Raw genomic sequence first — 12,621 nt, forward strand, 5'->3', positions numbered from 1 at the left:
ATGCCTGCGTTGTGTATACTTGGAGGGTCTGCCTTGTTTCCCTCTGTGTTTACTCTCCACTCTCAACTCTGCCTGTTCCAGATTCCTCAGAATCTGCCTTGTTCAGTCACCCTGCAGCCTGGCCCGGAGGACACCGGCAAGGTACAGCAGCACTGCCCGCAGCTCAGTCAGCTGTCTCGCACAGTGTTTACACACATACTAATGCACAGTGTTCATATGTACCCACATGCAGTTATACACTTACATTTGCTTAGCAGCTACTTTTAGTGATTGCTTCCAGCATTACACACTTTGTGCATTTTACCCAGAAAAAATAGATCTAAAACACATTGTTGAAGGACTGACACAGCAATGATAATTCCAGAACAAAGCCATTGAAAGTGATCTGCCCACACACACACACACACACATGCTGCTGCCACATGTACATACAAACATTAACTTTTTTTTCCCTTAAGTCTGAAAAATAAAGGATTAAGATTTGTAACTTGATTCTCATTGCTATGTTCTTCCCTCTCTTCAATTTCCATCTCCATCTCTCCTTCATCCCCTCTTTCTTTTTTCTCTTCTTCACAGGCATGTGGGGTAGACTTTGAGATCAGAGCTTTCTGTGCCAAATCTGTGGAAGAGAAGATTCACAAAAGGTAGCGCACGTCCCTGCCCTCAGAATCAGTCTTACTGTGTGCACTTGTGTGTGCGCGCAAGTGTGCGTGCAGTACGTCAGTCTCTTTGCGCAGCCGTAAGCCGTATGCGCATTTATTTGTATATCCGTGGCAGCACATTGTATGTGCACATGTTTGTGTATCAGTGGCAGCTCACTGTGTGTGTGGGTCAGGATATATATGCGTATGTGTTTGTGTATCAGTGGCAGCTCACTGTATGTGTGGGTCAGGATATATATGCGTATGTGTTTGTATATCAGTGGCAGCTCACTGTATGTGTGGGTCAGGATATATATGCGTATGTGTTTGTACAGTATATCAGTGGTACCGCATTGTATGTGTGGGTCAGGATATATATGCGTATGTGTTTGTATATCAGTGGCAGCTCACTGTATGTGTGGGTCAGGATATATATGCGTATGTGTTTGTATATCAGTGGCAGCTCACTGTATGTGTGGGTCAGGATATATATGCGTATGTGTTTGTGTATCAGTGGCAGCTCACTGTATGTGTGGGTCAGGATATATATGCGTATGTGTTTGTGTATCAGTGGCAGCTCACTGTATGTGTGGGTCAGGATATATATGCGTATGTGTTTGTGTATCAGTGGCAGCTCACTGTATGTGTGGGTCAGGATATATATGCGTATGTGTTTGTGTATCAGTGGCAGCTCACTGTATGTGTGGGTCAGGATATATATGCGTATGTGTTTGTATATCAGTGGCAGCTCACTGTGTGTGTGGGCATATGCTGCAGGAACTCTGTGCGGCTGGTGATCAGGAAGGTGCAGTATGCTCCAGAGAAGCCCGGCCCACAGCCCATGGTGGAGACCACCCGCAGCTTCCTCATGTCCGACCGCTCCCTGCACCTGGAAGCCTCCCTGGACAAGGAGGTGCAGCGCAGAGAGAACGCTCGCGCATGCATGCACATACACGCACGCATACACATACGCACACGCATGTACATGCACACGCGCACACATACGAACTCACGTACACACATGCACATACGAAACACTATATCTACAGTATATAGAATTACACTATAATATACCTTTAACACACTTCTGTGGACACTCGCAAATCATCACCAGTTTCTGTTGAAAACTCCTGGTGAAAACTGTCCTTCAGGGGATATATTTTTATTCTGGCACTTGTTCAGTTATTCAGCCCAGAAGAAAAAAAACTCCCCGGGACTGCCGCAGGTTTGAGCAGCGTTAACACCGTGAGAGTTGAGTAGTGCTCATGTAGTTACTCTCCCTCTCTTCCTCTCACCCTCAGCTGTATTACCACGGGGAGCCCATCAGCGTGAATGTCCACGTGACCAACAACTCCACCAAAACCGTCAAGCGCGCCAAAATCTCTGGTGAGGGCTTGAAAAGAGGAGGAAAGACAGGGATGGGGTCTTTCCTTTTGTGCGTGTGTGTCCGGGTGCGTGTGTCAGGTTGCTTGTGTGTGTGTGTGTCCGGGTGCGTGTGTCAGGTTGCTTGTGTGTGTGTGTCCGGGTGCGTGTGTCAGGTTGCTTGTGTGTGTGTGTGTGTCCGGGTGCGTGTGTCAGGTTGCTTGTGTGTGTGTGCCCGGGTGCGTGTGTCAGGTTGCTTGTGTGTGTGTGTGTGTGTGTGTGTGTGTGTCCGGTTGCTTGTGTGTGTGTGTCCGGGTGCGTGTGTCCGGGTGCGTGTGTCCGGTTGCTTGTGTGTGTGTGTGTGTGTGTGTGTCCGGGTGCGTGTGTCCGGTTGCTTGTGTGTGTGTGTGTGTGTGTGTCCGGGTGTGTGTATGTGCCCGGTTGCTTGTGTGTGTGTGTTTGTGTGTCCGGCTGCGTGTGTCCGGTTGCTTGTGTGTGTGCGTGTGTGTCCGGGTGCTTGTGTGTGTCCGGGTGTGTGTGTGTGTGTCCGGTTGCTTGTGTGTGCGCCTGTGTTTGCATGTGTGTGCCCTGCAGCCTGCTCAGCCCCTCTAACCCTGCACCTGTTCCTCTCTCCTCGCAGTGCGGCAGTACGCTGACATCTGCCTGTTCAGCACCGCGCAGTACAAATGTCCTGTGGCACAGGTGGAGGCAGAGTGAGTATCCTCTTCCTCCTCCTCCTCCTCTTCCTACTCCTCCCTCCATCACTCAGTCATGTTCCCTCCTTCCCTGTGGATTTAGCACACCTGTACTTTTCCTTCCTCTTTCTCTGTCCCTCAGAGCTCATCCTTTTCTCTCCCTTCACTTTTCCCCCTCCCGTTTCTTAACCCCCCCCATCTCTGCAGAAACACAGAACAGGGGTTGTGTCTGGGAATTCGATGAGTGAGCGCACGTTTTAATGACATTTCCTACACGTTCTGCGGGCCGCTAGCCACACATTACGATACCTGCTCGATCCCAGCCGTCCCTGCTGCCCTTACCGTTCAGCCACGCAAATCCAGTCTTCCCTGTACGTCTTAGCCACCCAATGGACACCTTCAGTCTTTCCTTCCTGCACTGCAGTCCTCTTCCCCACCAAACAAGCCAAATGCCTGGATCGTCCCCCTCCCCACCCACAGCAGCACCCCCATAAGGATTTGGCCAAGCCAAATAACCCGTTTCCTTTGCTATGAAGCCCCTCCCATTGTATTTTTTTATCTATAGCCATTGGTCAGTGGCCCTGCCCTACGTAATGTCATCACTGCAGGTGTTCTCTCTCAGTGCTGCAGGTTACAGATGTTATGCTGCACTCCTGTCATGCCTACGGCAAGTCTGTGGGCCACTAGGCCTGCCGGTGAGTATGGCCTTAGCCCCATACTACCAGCCCCTCTAAAAACACCTGTCCCTGGCCATGCATCCGGACCAACCCTGAACCCCGAGTCCAACACTGGATAATCTAGGCCCCTGCCGCTGCTGTGAACTCAACTGCCAAGACATCTGTGCCTGTGAACTACTCCTTTATAGGGGAATGCTATGGAGTGTTCACCATACCACAGCAGTCTCTCAGCCCTGGTCTCGGCTTGACCACCCTAGTTATGGTAGAAACCTTGTGTCCTGAATTTCTAGGATTGTACCGCAGCAGTCTCCACAATACTAAATTACATCCTCAAACACGTGTGCCTTTAATGTGCTGACTGACCCTATATGTGTCCACTGGCTGAACTCCTAAATTCCTGTGCCCAGCACAACCAACTATGCCCCCCCCCCCCTCCCCGACACTCCCCCATGCTCATTAGTTTTTGGTGTCCACACTTGCACTCTGACCTACAGTATGCCAAACTCCTTACTTATTCTGAGAACACCGTGGAAGTGGGTCCACTGATCTGAAATTGAGTTTGAATTTGAATGAAGAAACTGCATGCCGAAAAACAAACAAACAAACAAACTCTACAGCTGTTCCACAAGTAGAATTTCTCCTGTATAAAAGTTCTGATAGACATAGATGGCCATGTGCATGGGAAATGCACATATATCCAGTTCACAAGTGCTATGCTGCCACGTGAAGGGTGGCTGGTGCTTTTTGCTGTGGGCCAGTGATATGGACTCCGGATGTTATTTGTCATGCCCCCCCCCCCCCCCTTGCAGTGACCAGGTGTCCCCCAGCTCCACGTTCTGCAAGGTGTACACTCTCACCCCGATGCTGAGCAACAATCGGGAGAAGAGGGGCCTGGCACTGGATGGTAAACTCAAACATGAAGACACCAACCTGGCCTCCAGCACCATGTAAGATGCTCCCTGTACACCCTGAACACCTCGGGTGCATACCGCCACTCTGTACCGTCTTCCTAGGAGTACACAAGTGCCAGAATTAATTAATATTCTAACGAGAGCCCGATTATCGCTGGTTTGGTTTTCAGTTATTAAACTACAGATTATACTGTGTCTGCAAAATAACTTATTTCAAAAATCTAAGCTGTCAAAATGTATACATATGTATATGGTTCTAATCAACTAAGGGTTAAAATTTGGGGGTATGTACGCCTCGCTGTTGACTGTTAAACAGTTCAGCACTTTATTTCCAGAGCACTTCCACTGTATTTCATACCCCTACCAGTGCACACTACTTGGAATTTGATGCTGTTGTAAACTGTAGTTGCCAAATTGGTTGTTCATGCACTATCAAAGGATTTAAGAGGAAGGGTATAAATATGCATGTGTGGTCAAATATGCATGCTCTGATGAAATAGTTGTAACAGATTGTGAATATGTCTTGGTAAGGAATTTAGTATTACACTGAAGTATATGTCCCAGGCAGCATTAGGTGAACATGTGCCCCCTGGTGGGAACCTGCAGTCTAAAGATGCAGTCCTGAAGATCGCTCAGCCCCTTCTTTGCATTGAGCTTGATGTTTTAATCATTTCAGTTATGTTTGACCTGTTGAATGCTAGTATATGAATGACATGAATGGGTGTTTTTGACCAGTACATCTTACTTTCCTAAGAGCGAAGCTGGTGGTTGACTGATCTCCTCAAACACTTCAGCTGCCCTCAGAATTTACAGCATAATTATATTGCAGAGAGCAAATGAGGATGAGGGCCGCAGAGACACAGCCTAGTCTACGGAGGAAAAGTAAAGCTTTCAGTCCGGCTGGGTGCAGCAAATGCAAGAGGATCAAAAATAGGAAGTTATAACTCATGCAGTTCATTTTCATGTTTTCAGCAGAAGGCATTCCCATCACAGCAAAGGAATTAAAATCACATGAAGGAGTGAAGTGTGAGGTAGCTTGTAGCCAGCTAGCAAAGTGCAACTTTCACATAGATAGCATTTTCTCTGCTTTTTCAAAAGCAAATGAATCGCTTGGTGGTGGTGGTGGTACAAATTCAAAATTAAATTCTGTCTGTAAAAATGTCATTTTTTATAGCACAGTATAACTTTAATTAAGGTGAGGAACAACATAGATTCGTAGAATTATGGCTGAATTATAATGAATGATTTACCTTAACTATTACTTCATTTGGGACTGAAACGGTAGATTTTGTTCTTTTGTATTCTTCGCTGTGCTGCGTTAGTATTAAGAATCTGTACATTCTGTCTCTTGCCCTGTGCCACAGAGTGAAGGATGTGTCCAATAAGGAGGTCCTGGGCATTCTGGTTTCTTACAGAGTCAAAGTCAAACTGGTTGTGTCACGTGGAGGGTAAGTACATGCGGGGGTTAAAAGAATTTATCGCGCGCGCACACACACAGTCTGTTTCTGTGACCTGTTTTCTATTTGTGGGGGAAGCCTTGAAATGTGTACTGTCACAGATCAAGTATTCCCTCTTTCGGTTAGGGACTTGCCGTGCCGACATTTTCTCAAGTGTGTGTTTGGTTTGTTTATGGGATACGATCAATAGTGCTTAGCCTTGCCATTGTCTGTGCTCAGTATTTAAAAATCCTTGCATGTGCCAGATAATCATTACGGGCGAGGCTAAGTGGCACAGTAGATGCAGGGCCAAGCCAGACATTTTCACATTTAATTAAATGCCTGAAGACTGAGGGTGTGGGCAACTACTGTAGCTGGTCGTCCGTGCAGTGTGTTATTTTAATTTGTCCGTTTTAGCCTGCGTTTCAAGCCCGCAGATACCATTGAAATCTGATCTTTCCTTTTCTTTTGTTCACCTCTTTGGCTCAGACTAAGCCAATGTTTGACTATGCAGATTTATCAGTGGTTGGCAGTGAGAGATAAAAAATGACAAATATTTAACTTTTGATTCCAAATTTAATATGAGCAAAAAAATGTAATAAATCCTGAATGTTGTGCAATGAATTGAAGCCAAGCCAGTGTAGGCCTTCTGGTTGAGCCAGCCAAGTAATTGATGTCATATTAAAAGTCTTCCGGATGTTTCTCTTCAGCATTCTGACTGTTGTTGTAGCTAAATGTAGCCACTTTAACATATGTGATGCCAACCAATTTAATCTAAATTGACAATCTTCAGTGTAACAGTGATATATTATGGATATAGCATATTCTGTCATTTAAACCAGTACCTGTTGATACATTTTATAACACTGTTGTCCTATCAGAAATGTTGTTTAGTACAAAATGTTCTCAACGATTTATTTCAGATAGCCGCCTAGTAAAAGTGAGTTGGTGCTGATAGCTCCACAGTATTACTGTGTTTTACACTTGGTAATGGTTTACTAGGACAGATTGGTCTGTAATGATTGCACTTTGAGCTGATGAACAGCTTATAAAGTTTCATAATAAAACACGTTGTTGCTTAATTACTGATGCTACATAATAAGAGTAGATTACATGGACTTGAGGAAGAAATTGCTGGCCTTTGTGCTGTGCTTTCTGTATGGAACCTTACAGTTAAATGACATGCTACAGGTACTGTGATTATGAATATAATATAATTATGCGTTTTTTTTTGACACATTCTGTTGTTTGCTGCTTGTTTCAGGGATGTGTCAGTGGAGCTGCCCTTTGTCTTAATGCACCCAAAACCCTCAGACCAGCCCAGCTCCAGGCCACAGTCAGGTAGCTTGCCCTCTCTCATTGCTGCAGTACAGTCAAACTGATCCAAAACTTTTTTTCTACGGTAGCAATACATGTGCTGTACTGATATTCTGGTCACAACAGCTTTACAGAGCATCGACTTTTATGTTTACTGTCCTGTGTTTGTTCTGTCAGCCAGCTACACATTCGTCTGTCGCCAAAAAAGCCAAGGGAATTTGCTCACTTTTAAAACCAATAATGGCTGGCATATAGATTTATCAAACAAGTGAACAGACTTAACAAGGTTTATCACGGTAACTGATGTCATAACCCTATGCTTGTTTTATGGGATGTCATCAGTCCAAACTCCACGTAAGGTACAATAGAATAGACGTAGGGTAACCATTTTTCCAAAGCAGTTTTGATTTTTCTTGTTCTGTTTTATTTTGATGTCATTTGCCCTTTTCCTCAGCCATTCCTGAGACAGACACCCCTGTGGACACCAACCTGATAGAGTTTGAGACAAAGTGAGTGTTTGTTTATGTCCCTGTCTGTTGATCTTTCATAATTGTAAAAGTAATTTTAACAAACTGCATGTTCGGATGGTGTAGTACTAATTTGTTTGCAAAACTCAGAAACACATGTAACACAATCAGTATGTACACTCGTAATTAAAGCTTTTTTGTGTGATTTATCAAGGAATTGTAATTTAATGTTTGTTCCGAGGGATATTAAATGCGTTCAAAATGAAGTAAACCTGATATTTAACCTTTTAAATCAATAATGGTTGTAAGTCAGAGTTTTAATGAAGTACTTTTGTAGCGCTGTGAACAATAATGAACACCAATACCTTGCTAATTCAAAGATTGCATTAGCCAAATCAGAAATAATTGAGTGTTCGTCACACAAAACTAGGAACTAGTAATGGGAACGTATACACTTTCCTTGTTTGGTATTCTGTGTTTAGCCAGTGAAATGGCAAGGGTAGTCCCGCCCCTGGAAGTTGGAGAGAGTGACTAATACTCGGATGTCAGTGATTTGAATGTTGTACAGGGAACCGTGGAAACTGCCTTTGCAAGTTTTATTTGTTGCCACGTTGGAAGGACATCACTTGTAATCCAACTATACATCACTGACGTGTTCCCACTTCAGAAAGACTTTGTAGAGTCAAGAGGGTGCAAGTCAGCCAGCTTTGCAAACCTGGTCTCTTGGACACAGATACAAAGCCAGATGGTGTCAGAAATAAAAAATGCAGCTGCTTGCAACATACCACCACACTGCTTGTGCCGGGCTTGTGAATTATGTTCAAGATGTGGTTATGAAAGTAGATAGAGTAGCAGTAATAATGCTTCAAATCAATGTTAAGGGAAGCTTTGAATTCTAAAAGCTTTAATGTCCTAAATTCTTGTTTAAATGCATAAATGAAAAGCAGTTAACACCCTAGCAGCTGCCAGGCTCAGAATGTAGCCTATACATTGCATTTTGTGGGGTTGTGCTCGCATCCACCTGTGAACCACCTGACCCTTCTGTAGTTTGAGTTTGGGTTGTGTTTTCATCTTCATCCAACCATATTTTGTTGTGGTTGAGTATCTATGGAATTCATTTTCAGTTATGAGCCAAGAAAACCTTACCACCGTATTTGAAAAACAGTTCTTCTGACATTCCAATGTAGAAACAGCATACACACACCCCAGTCTTTGTGTAGGTGCTACAGTTATTGGGGAATTCAAATAAAAAAGAAGGAAAACCACCATGCTCTACTCTTCATTGCTCCCCTTTATTGAACTATGCTGGTCATGACCAGTGTAGTTAATTAAATAGAGCAGTGTGTGTTGGGTTTTGCTTCTTTTTACTATTCAGACATCCAAACCGCAGCTCAGTTAGTGACTGTCAGTGACATTGGTTCAGAGCATCGTCATTGGCTTATAAACAAATGTTACGCAAGCTTTGTAGAACAGATTTAAAGTTAATATCTCTCTCTCTCTCTCTCTCTCTGTTTTTCTCTCTCAGTAACTTCTCTCAGGATGATGACTTTGTTTTTGAGGACTTCGCCCGTCTGCGGCTGAAGGGAATGAAGGACGACAAGGACGAGGATGACCACTTCTGCTAAGTCTCTCCCCAAACGGGCAGCGGGCCAACCGGGGTGAGGGGTGTTCAGGCATGGTCAATAGCCAGTGGGCCAATGTAGTTAAGTGGGTGTGGTCACTTATTTTGAGCTACGATATTCTTCTCTCCCTTCCTGTTTTTGCATATGTGATGACATTGTGGATTTGTCTCTGGTTTTCAGCCCTTGTACCAGTGCACATGTGAGAAACGGAGAGAAATGGGGATATTTTGGGAGGTGAATGACCATCACTGTCAATTTTTAGCTGGGAGGGGGGGATTTGTTTGAGGGTAAATTTGTTTATTTTGGTCCCACTTTATATTAAGTGGGCAATATACCTATGTAATTGCATAAGTACCATGTAACTTCAATGTAAGAATGCATTGTTACACAGTAACCAATGTGGAACACAAGTTTGCAATTTATTTAATTACACCTTATTTGATTAACCACACCCCTTTCCCTAACCCTACCTCTAACTTTAACCTCAGTGCATAACCTAACCTCAAGCCCAGTCTTATGTAATTACATACTTGCATAGCAGTTACACAGTACTTACTTGCAGATGCATATGTTACTTCTATGTATATGAATTGTACATGTGTAATTACTGCGCATTTACAATGTACTTGGTGCCCACTTAATGGAAAGTGTGGCCTTTTTAATCGGAGAAGATTAACAAAACAACAGCAACACAAAGAAGACCACAGAGGAAGAGGAAATATTTTTGTCTTTTTATACCATCCATTTGTGACTTTTTAGAATGCTTGTAGAGACTTACAGACTCATCCACGGTGACCCACAGAGAGGAAGAGGAAGACTAGAGGCAGACAGGAGACACAGAAAGGGCATGAATGTGCAGACTGACCTGTGCCATATGCATTCGCAAACACGGAAAAACACATTCAAACAGCGCCCCCTTCTGCACAGACGTGTTTTGACACACACAGCAGGTTTAAAGTGGCTGTGCTTTGGTGTATAACAAAGGTTGCCATGACAGTCTGCCTGAATGTTGTAGATTTTATTATTTTTTAAACGTTTTTAATTAATTTGTGATTTGCCAAAAGGTGCTTCAGGGGAAGAGAAGGAATAGAAACAAATTGCTAATGTATGATCAACCTCATCCTCAACAAGATACCTGCACAACATATACACACACGCACATGCATACGCTGAACCTACTGCAGCCCTGTCCATTATAAGAACCAAGTCCAGAAACTGACATGGGATTTGACTGTGCAATCTCCTCCAAAAATATTTTTTTCAAGTAAAGTTTTCCAAAATTCAAAAAATATCTAGCTTGTTGATTAATCGAATCTAATGAACAGGTATTTTATTTAACCCCATGTGAAAATGTCCAAAAATTAATTCCACTAACTTCAGAAATGGATGATTTAAAAGGATTGGGTTTTGTGCTGGTGCACTGATTTGTGAACCATGGCTCTCAAAGTGTATATGATTTTGTATATATAGGTGCATCAGAAAGGCTCTTTGGCTCTGTGGCCCCTCTCCTCCCTGTGTTTGTAAGTGTAAGTGCTGCCTCTGTGGCTCTGTTCAGGGTTTCCTTTGCAGTTTTAATTGATATTGATCGCATGCATCTTGCTGTGACCATCTCAGAAAGCCAGCAACCAACACTTCTGCTACACCATTGAAAAGGGTGGGGAGGGATGTGAAGGGAAAACATAAAAAAAATATAGCTACTATTATTGTTATGTTACTATTATTATTGTTGTTATAATCAGCAGAGATATACAAAAAAAGTTGACATTTTATTTTTTGATTTTTAAAGTTTCATTTTATTTTTTATTAAAGGCGAACATGGACTAACCTGAATTTCCCTGCTGTATTGTCACACGCTGTATATTTCATTCCTGTTTGAGTACTGTCTGACCTCTATGGTTGAGTACAGTGTACATAACACTGTATTTCTGAACCCCTCAGTCCAATCTTGGTCAATATGTAGAACAGTCTATGTAGTTCAATGCAATTGTGCTTTGCTACACTATAGTGTTACGGTTGATGCTACATTGCCTAGTATCTTACATTCAGTCTGAAGAAACAAGTGGCCCAAACAAGATGGTGATTAGTAGGTTGCCAGTGCTTAAACACCTTGCAATCTTGAATAGTTTAGAACACTCCCTGTCTTTTATGTACAGTAGTGATGGGCAAGCAGGCCTTAATGGAGCATGTGTAACCATTAGCTAGATCGCTAGGTAGAGCAAAGCCCTTATAATCAATGAAATCATTCAAGAAAAAAATCTGTGAAAATGGTTACATCTGAGTTTAGTGCTTCAAAAAAACACTTGCTTTCCTATCACTTCTTTGGTGGTATAAAATGGTTTAGTTCAGGTCCATTAGTTACAGACTTGTAGGTAAATTTCTATAAAATGCTGCAATGCAGCACAGTATGAGAAGGAAAGGAAGTGGATTCTTAACATTTGACCAGCTTATTAGATTGGTTTTCACCATCTTGCACAGAACACAAAGGGGTCTTATTCATAAAACTTTAGCATCCTCTTAGGTTTTACACCATTTTCTCTCATTAAGGGGAGAATCCCTAGCTGTAACTCACCAAAATTTTAACTAAGCATATTTATTTAACAAAAGCACACACTGAATATACAGTGCAACATTTTTCAGCTTCTGTGAGTTTTATACTTCTGTTCAACATGTTATTGTTTGGAGAATGACCCCTACGATTAACAGCTAAAAAAATGTGTATGTCATGAATCACTGGTGTAAATTCAGAAACTGTCCATTTTTTTTCAAGATTTGAAGTCTCTATTTTCATGTTTACATACAGTATGTGTATTAGATATACATGTGCATACACAATAATGCCAAAAGGTGGGATGAGATACTGTGTGAAAACAACTGTATTCCAAGGAATGAAGTCACTGCTGCAGTGGTTATAAACATTGGGTGAGTTTGTAACCCCAACAAAAGAAGAGCATACTTGCAATGTTTCTGGAACATTGTGACCAAGTACATTGTACAGAAACAGGAATTTCTTTAGGTGGTAAAATGTCTGTCAGGCATGTTTTTCTTCTTGAAACAGGATGTTGTTAATTTCATCTGTAAATAAGTCAAGTAGAAAGAATCGTTGTTTCCTGTCAGGTGGAATTGGAGTGGCAGAGGAGTCGTGCCAGTTTATAGATCATGTACAAAGTCAATTACTTTTTAAGGACAATTTAAGCTACTATTATAAGTACTACTAAAACTGAAAGTTTAAAAAAGAAAAAACTGAGTTGCTACCTGGTAATTTAATTAACTCGTTATAAAGGAAATTTTCAAAAGTATATTGATATTAAGAAAACCAAGATACTATATAAGCAATATGATATTTTAGTCAATAAAATGGAACAAAAATGACAGAAAAAAGCAAATGTTTTTAAAACAATGAGAAATGAAAACATTGGAGAATCGATGTTGCTTCTTTATTTTGTACTGCATTTTAGAAAATGTTTAAAATAAGAAAAACAGTTAACATACAAAA

General features: G+C 42.3%; 1 protein-coding gene across 2 annotated transcripts in view; it reads left to right on the forward strand.

The window, feature by feature from the left end:
* Nucleotides 1–12,621, forward strand: part of arrb2b (arrestin, beta 2b) — a 34,025-nt gene extending 21,404 nt beyond the window's left edge. For both annotated transcript variants that reach the window (XM_035409116.1, XM_035409115.1), the window contains 10 exons: nt 82–141; nt 577–644; nt 1,419–1,554; nt 1,943–2,027; nt 2,644–2,716; nt 4,185–4,322; nt 5,651–5,734; nt 6,987–7,063; nt 7,494–7,548; nt 9,032–12,621. In XM_035409116.1, coding sequence (XP_035265007.1) covers nt 82–141; nt 577–644; nt 1,419–1,554; nt 1,943–2,027; nt 2,644–2,716; nt 4,185–4,322; nt 5,651–5,734; nt 6,987–7,063; nt 7,494–7,548; nt 9,032–9,131 — 876 coding nt within the window. In that variant the 3' untranslated portion in view covers nt 9,132–12,621. The remainder of the gene's footprint in view (nt 1–81; nt 142–576; nt 645–1,418; nt 1,555–1,942; nt 2,028–2,643; nt 2,717–4,184; nt 4,323–5,650; nt 5,735–6,986; nt 7,064–7,493; nt 7,549–9,031) is intronic.

The sequence above is a fragment of the Anguilla anguilla genome, chromosome 3, assembly GCF_013347855.1.
Source record: "Anguilla anguilla isolate fAngAng1 chromosome 3, fAngAng1.pri, whole genome shotgun sequence".
NCBI lineage: Eukaryota > Metazoa > Chordata > Actinopteri > Anguilliformes > Anguillidae > Anguilla > Anguilla anguilla.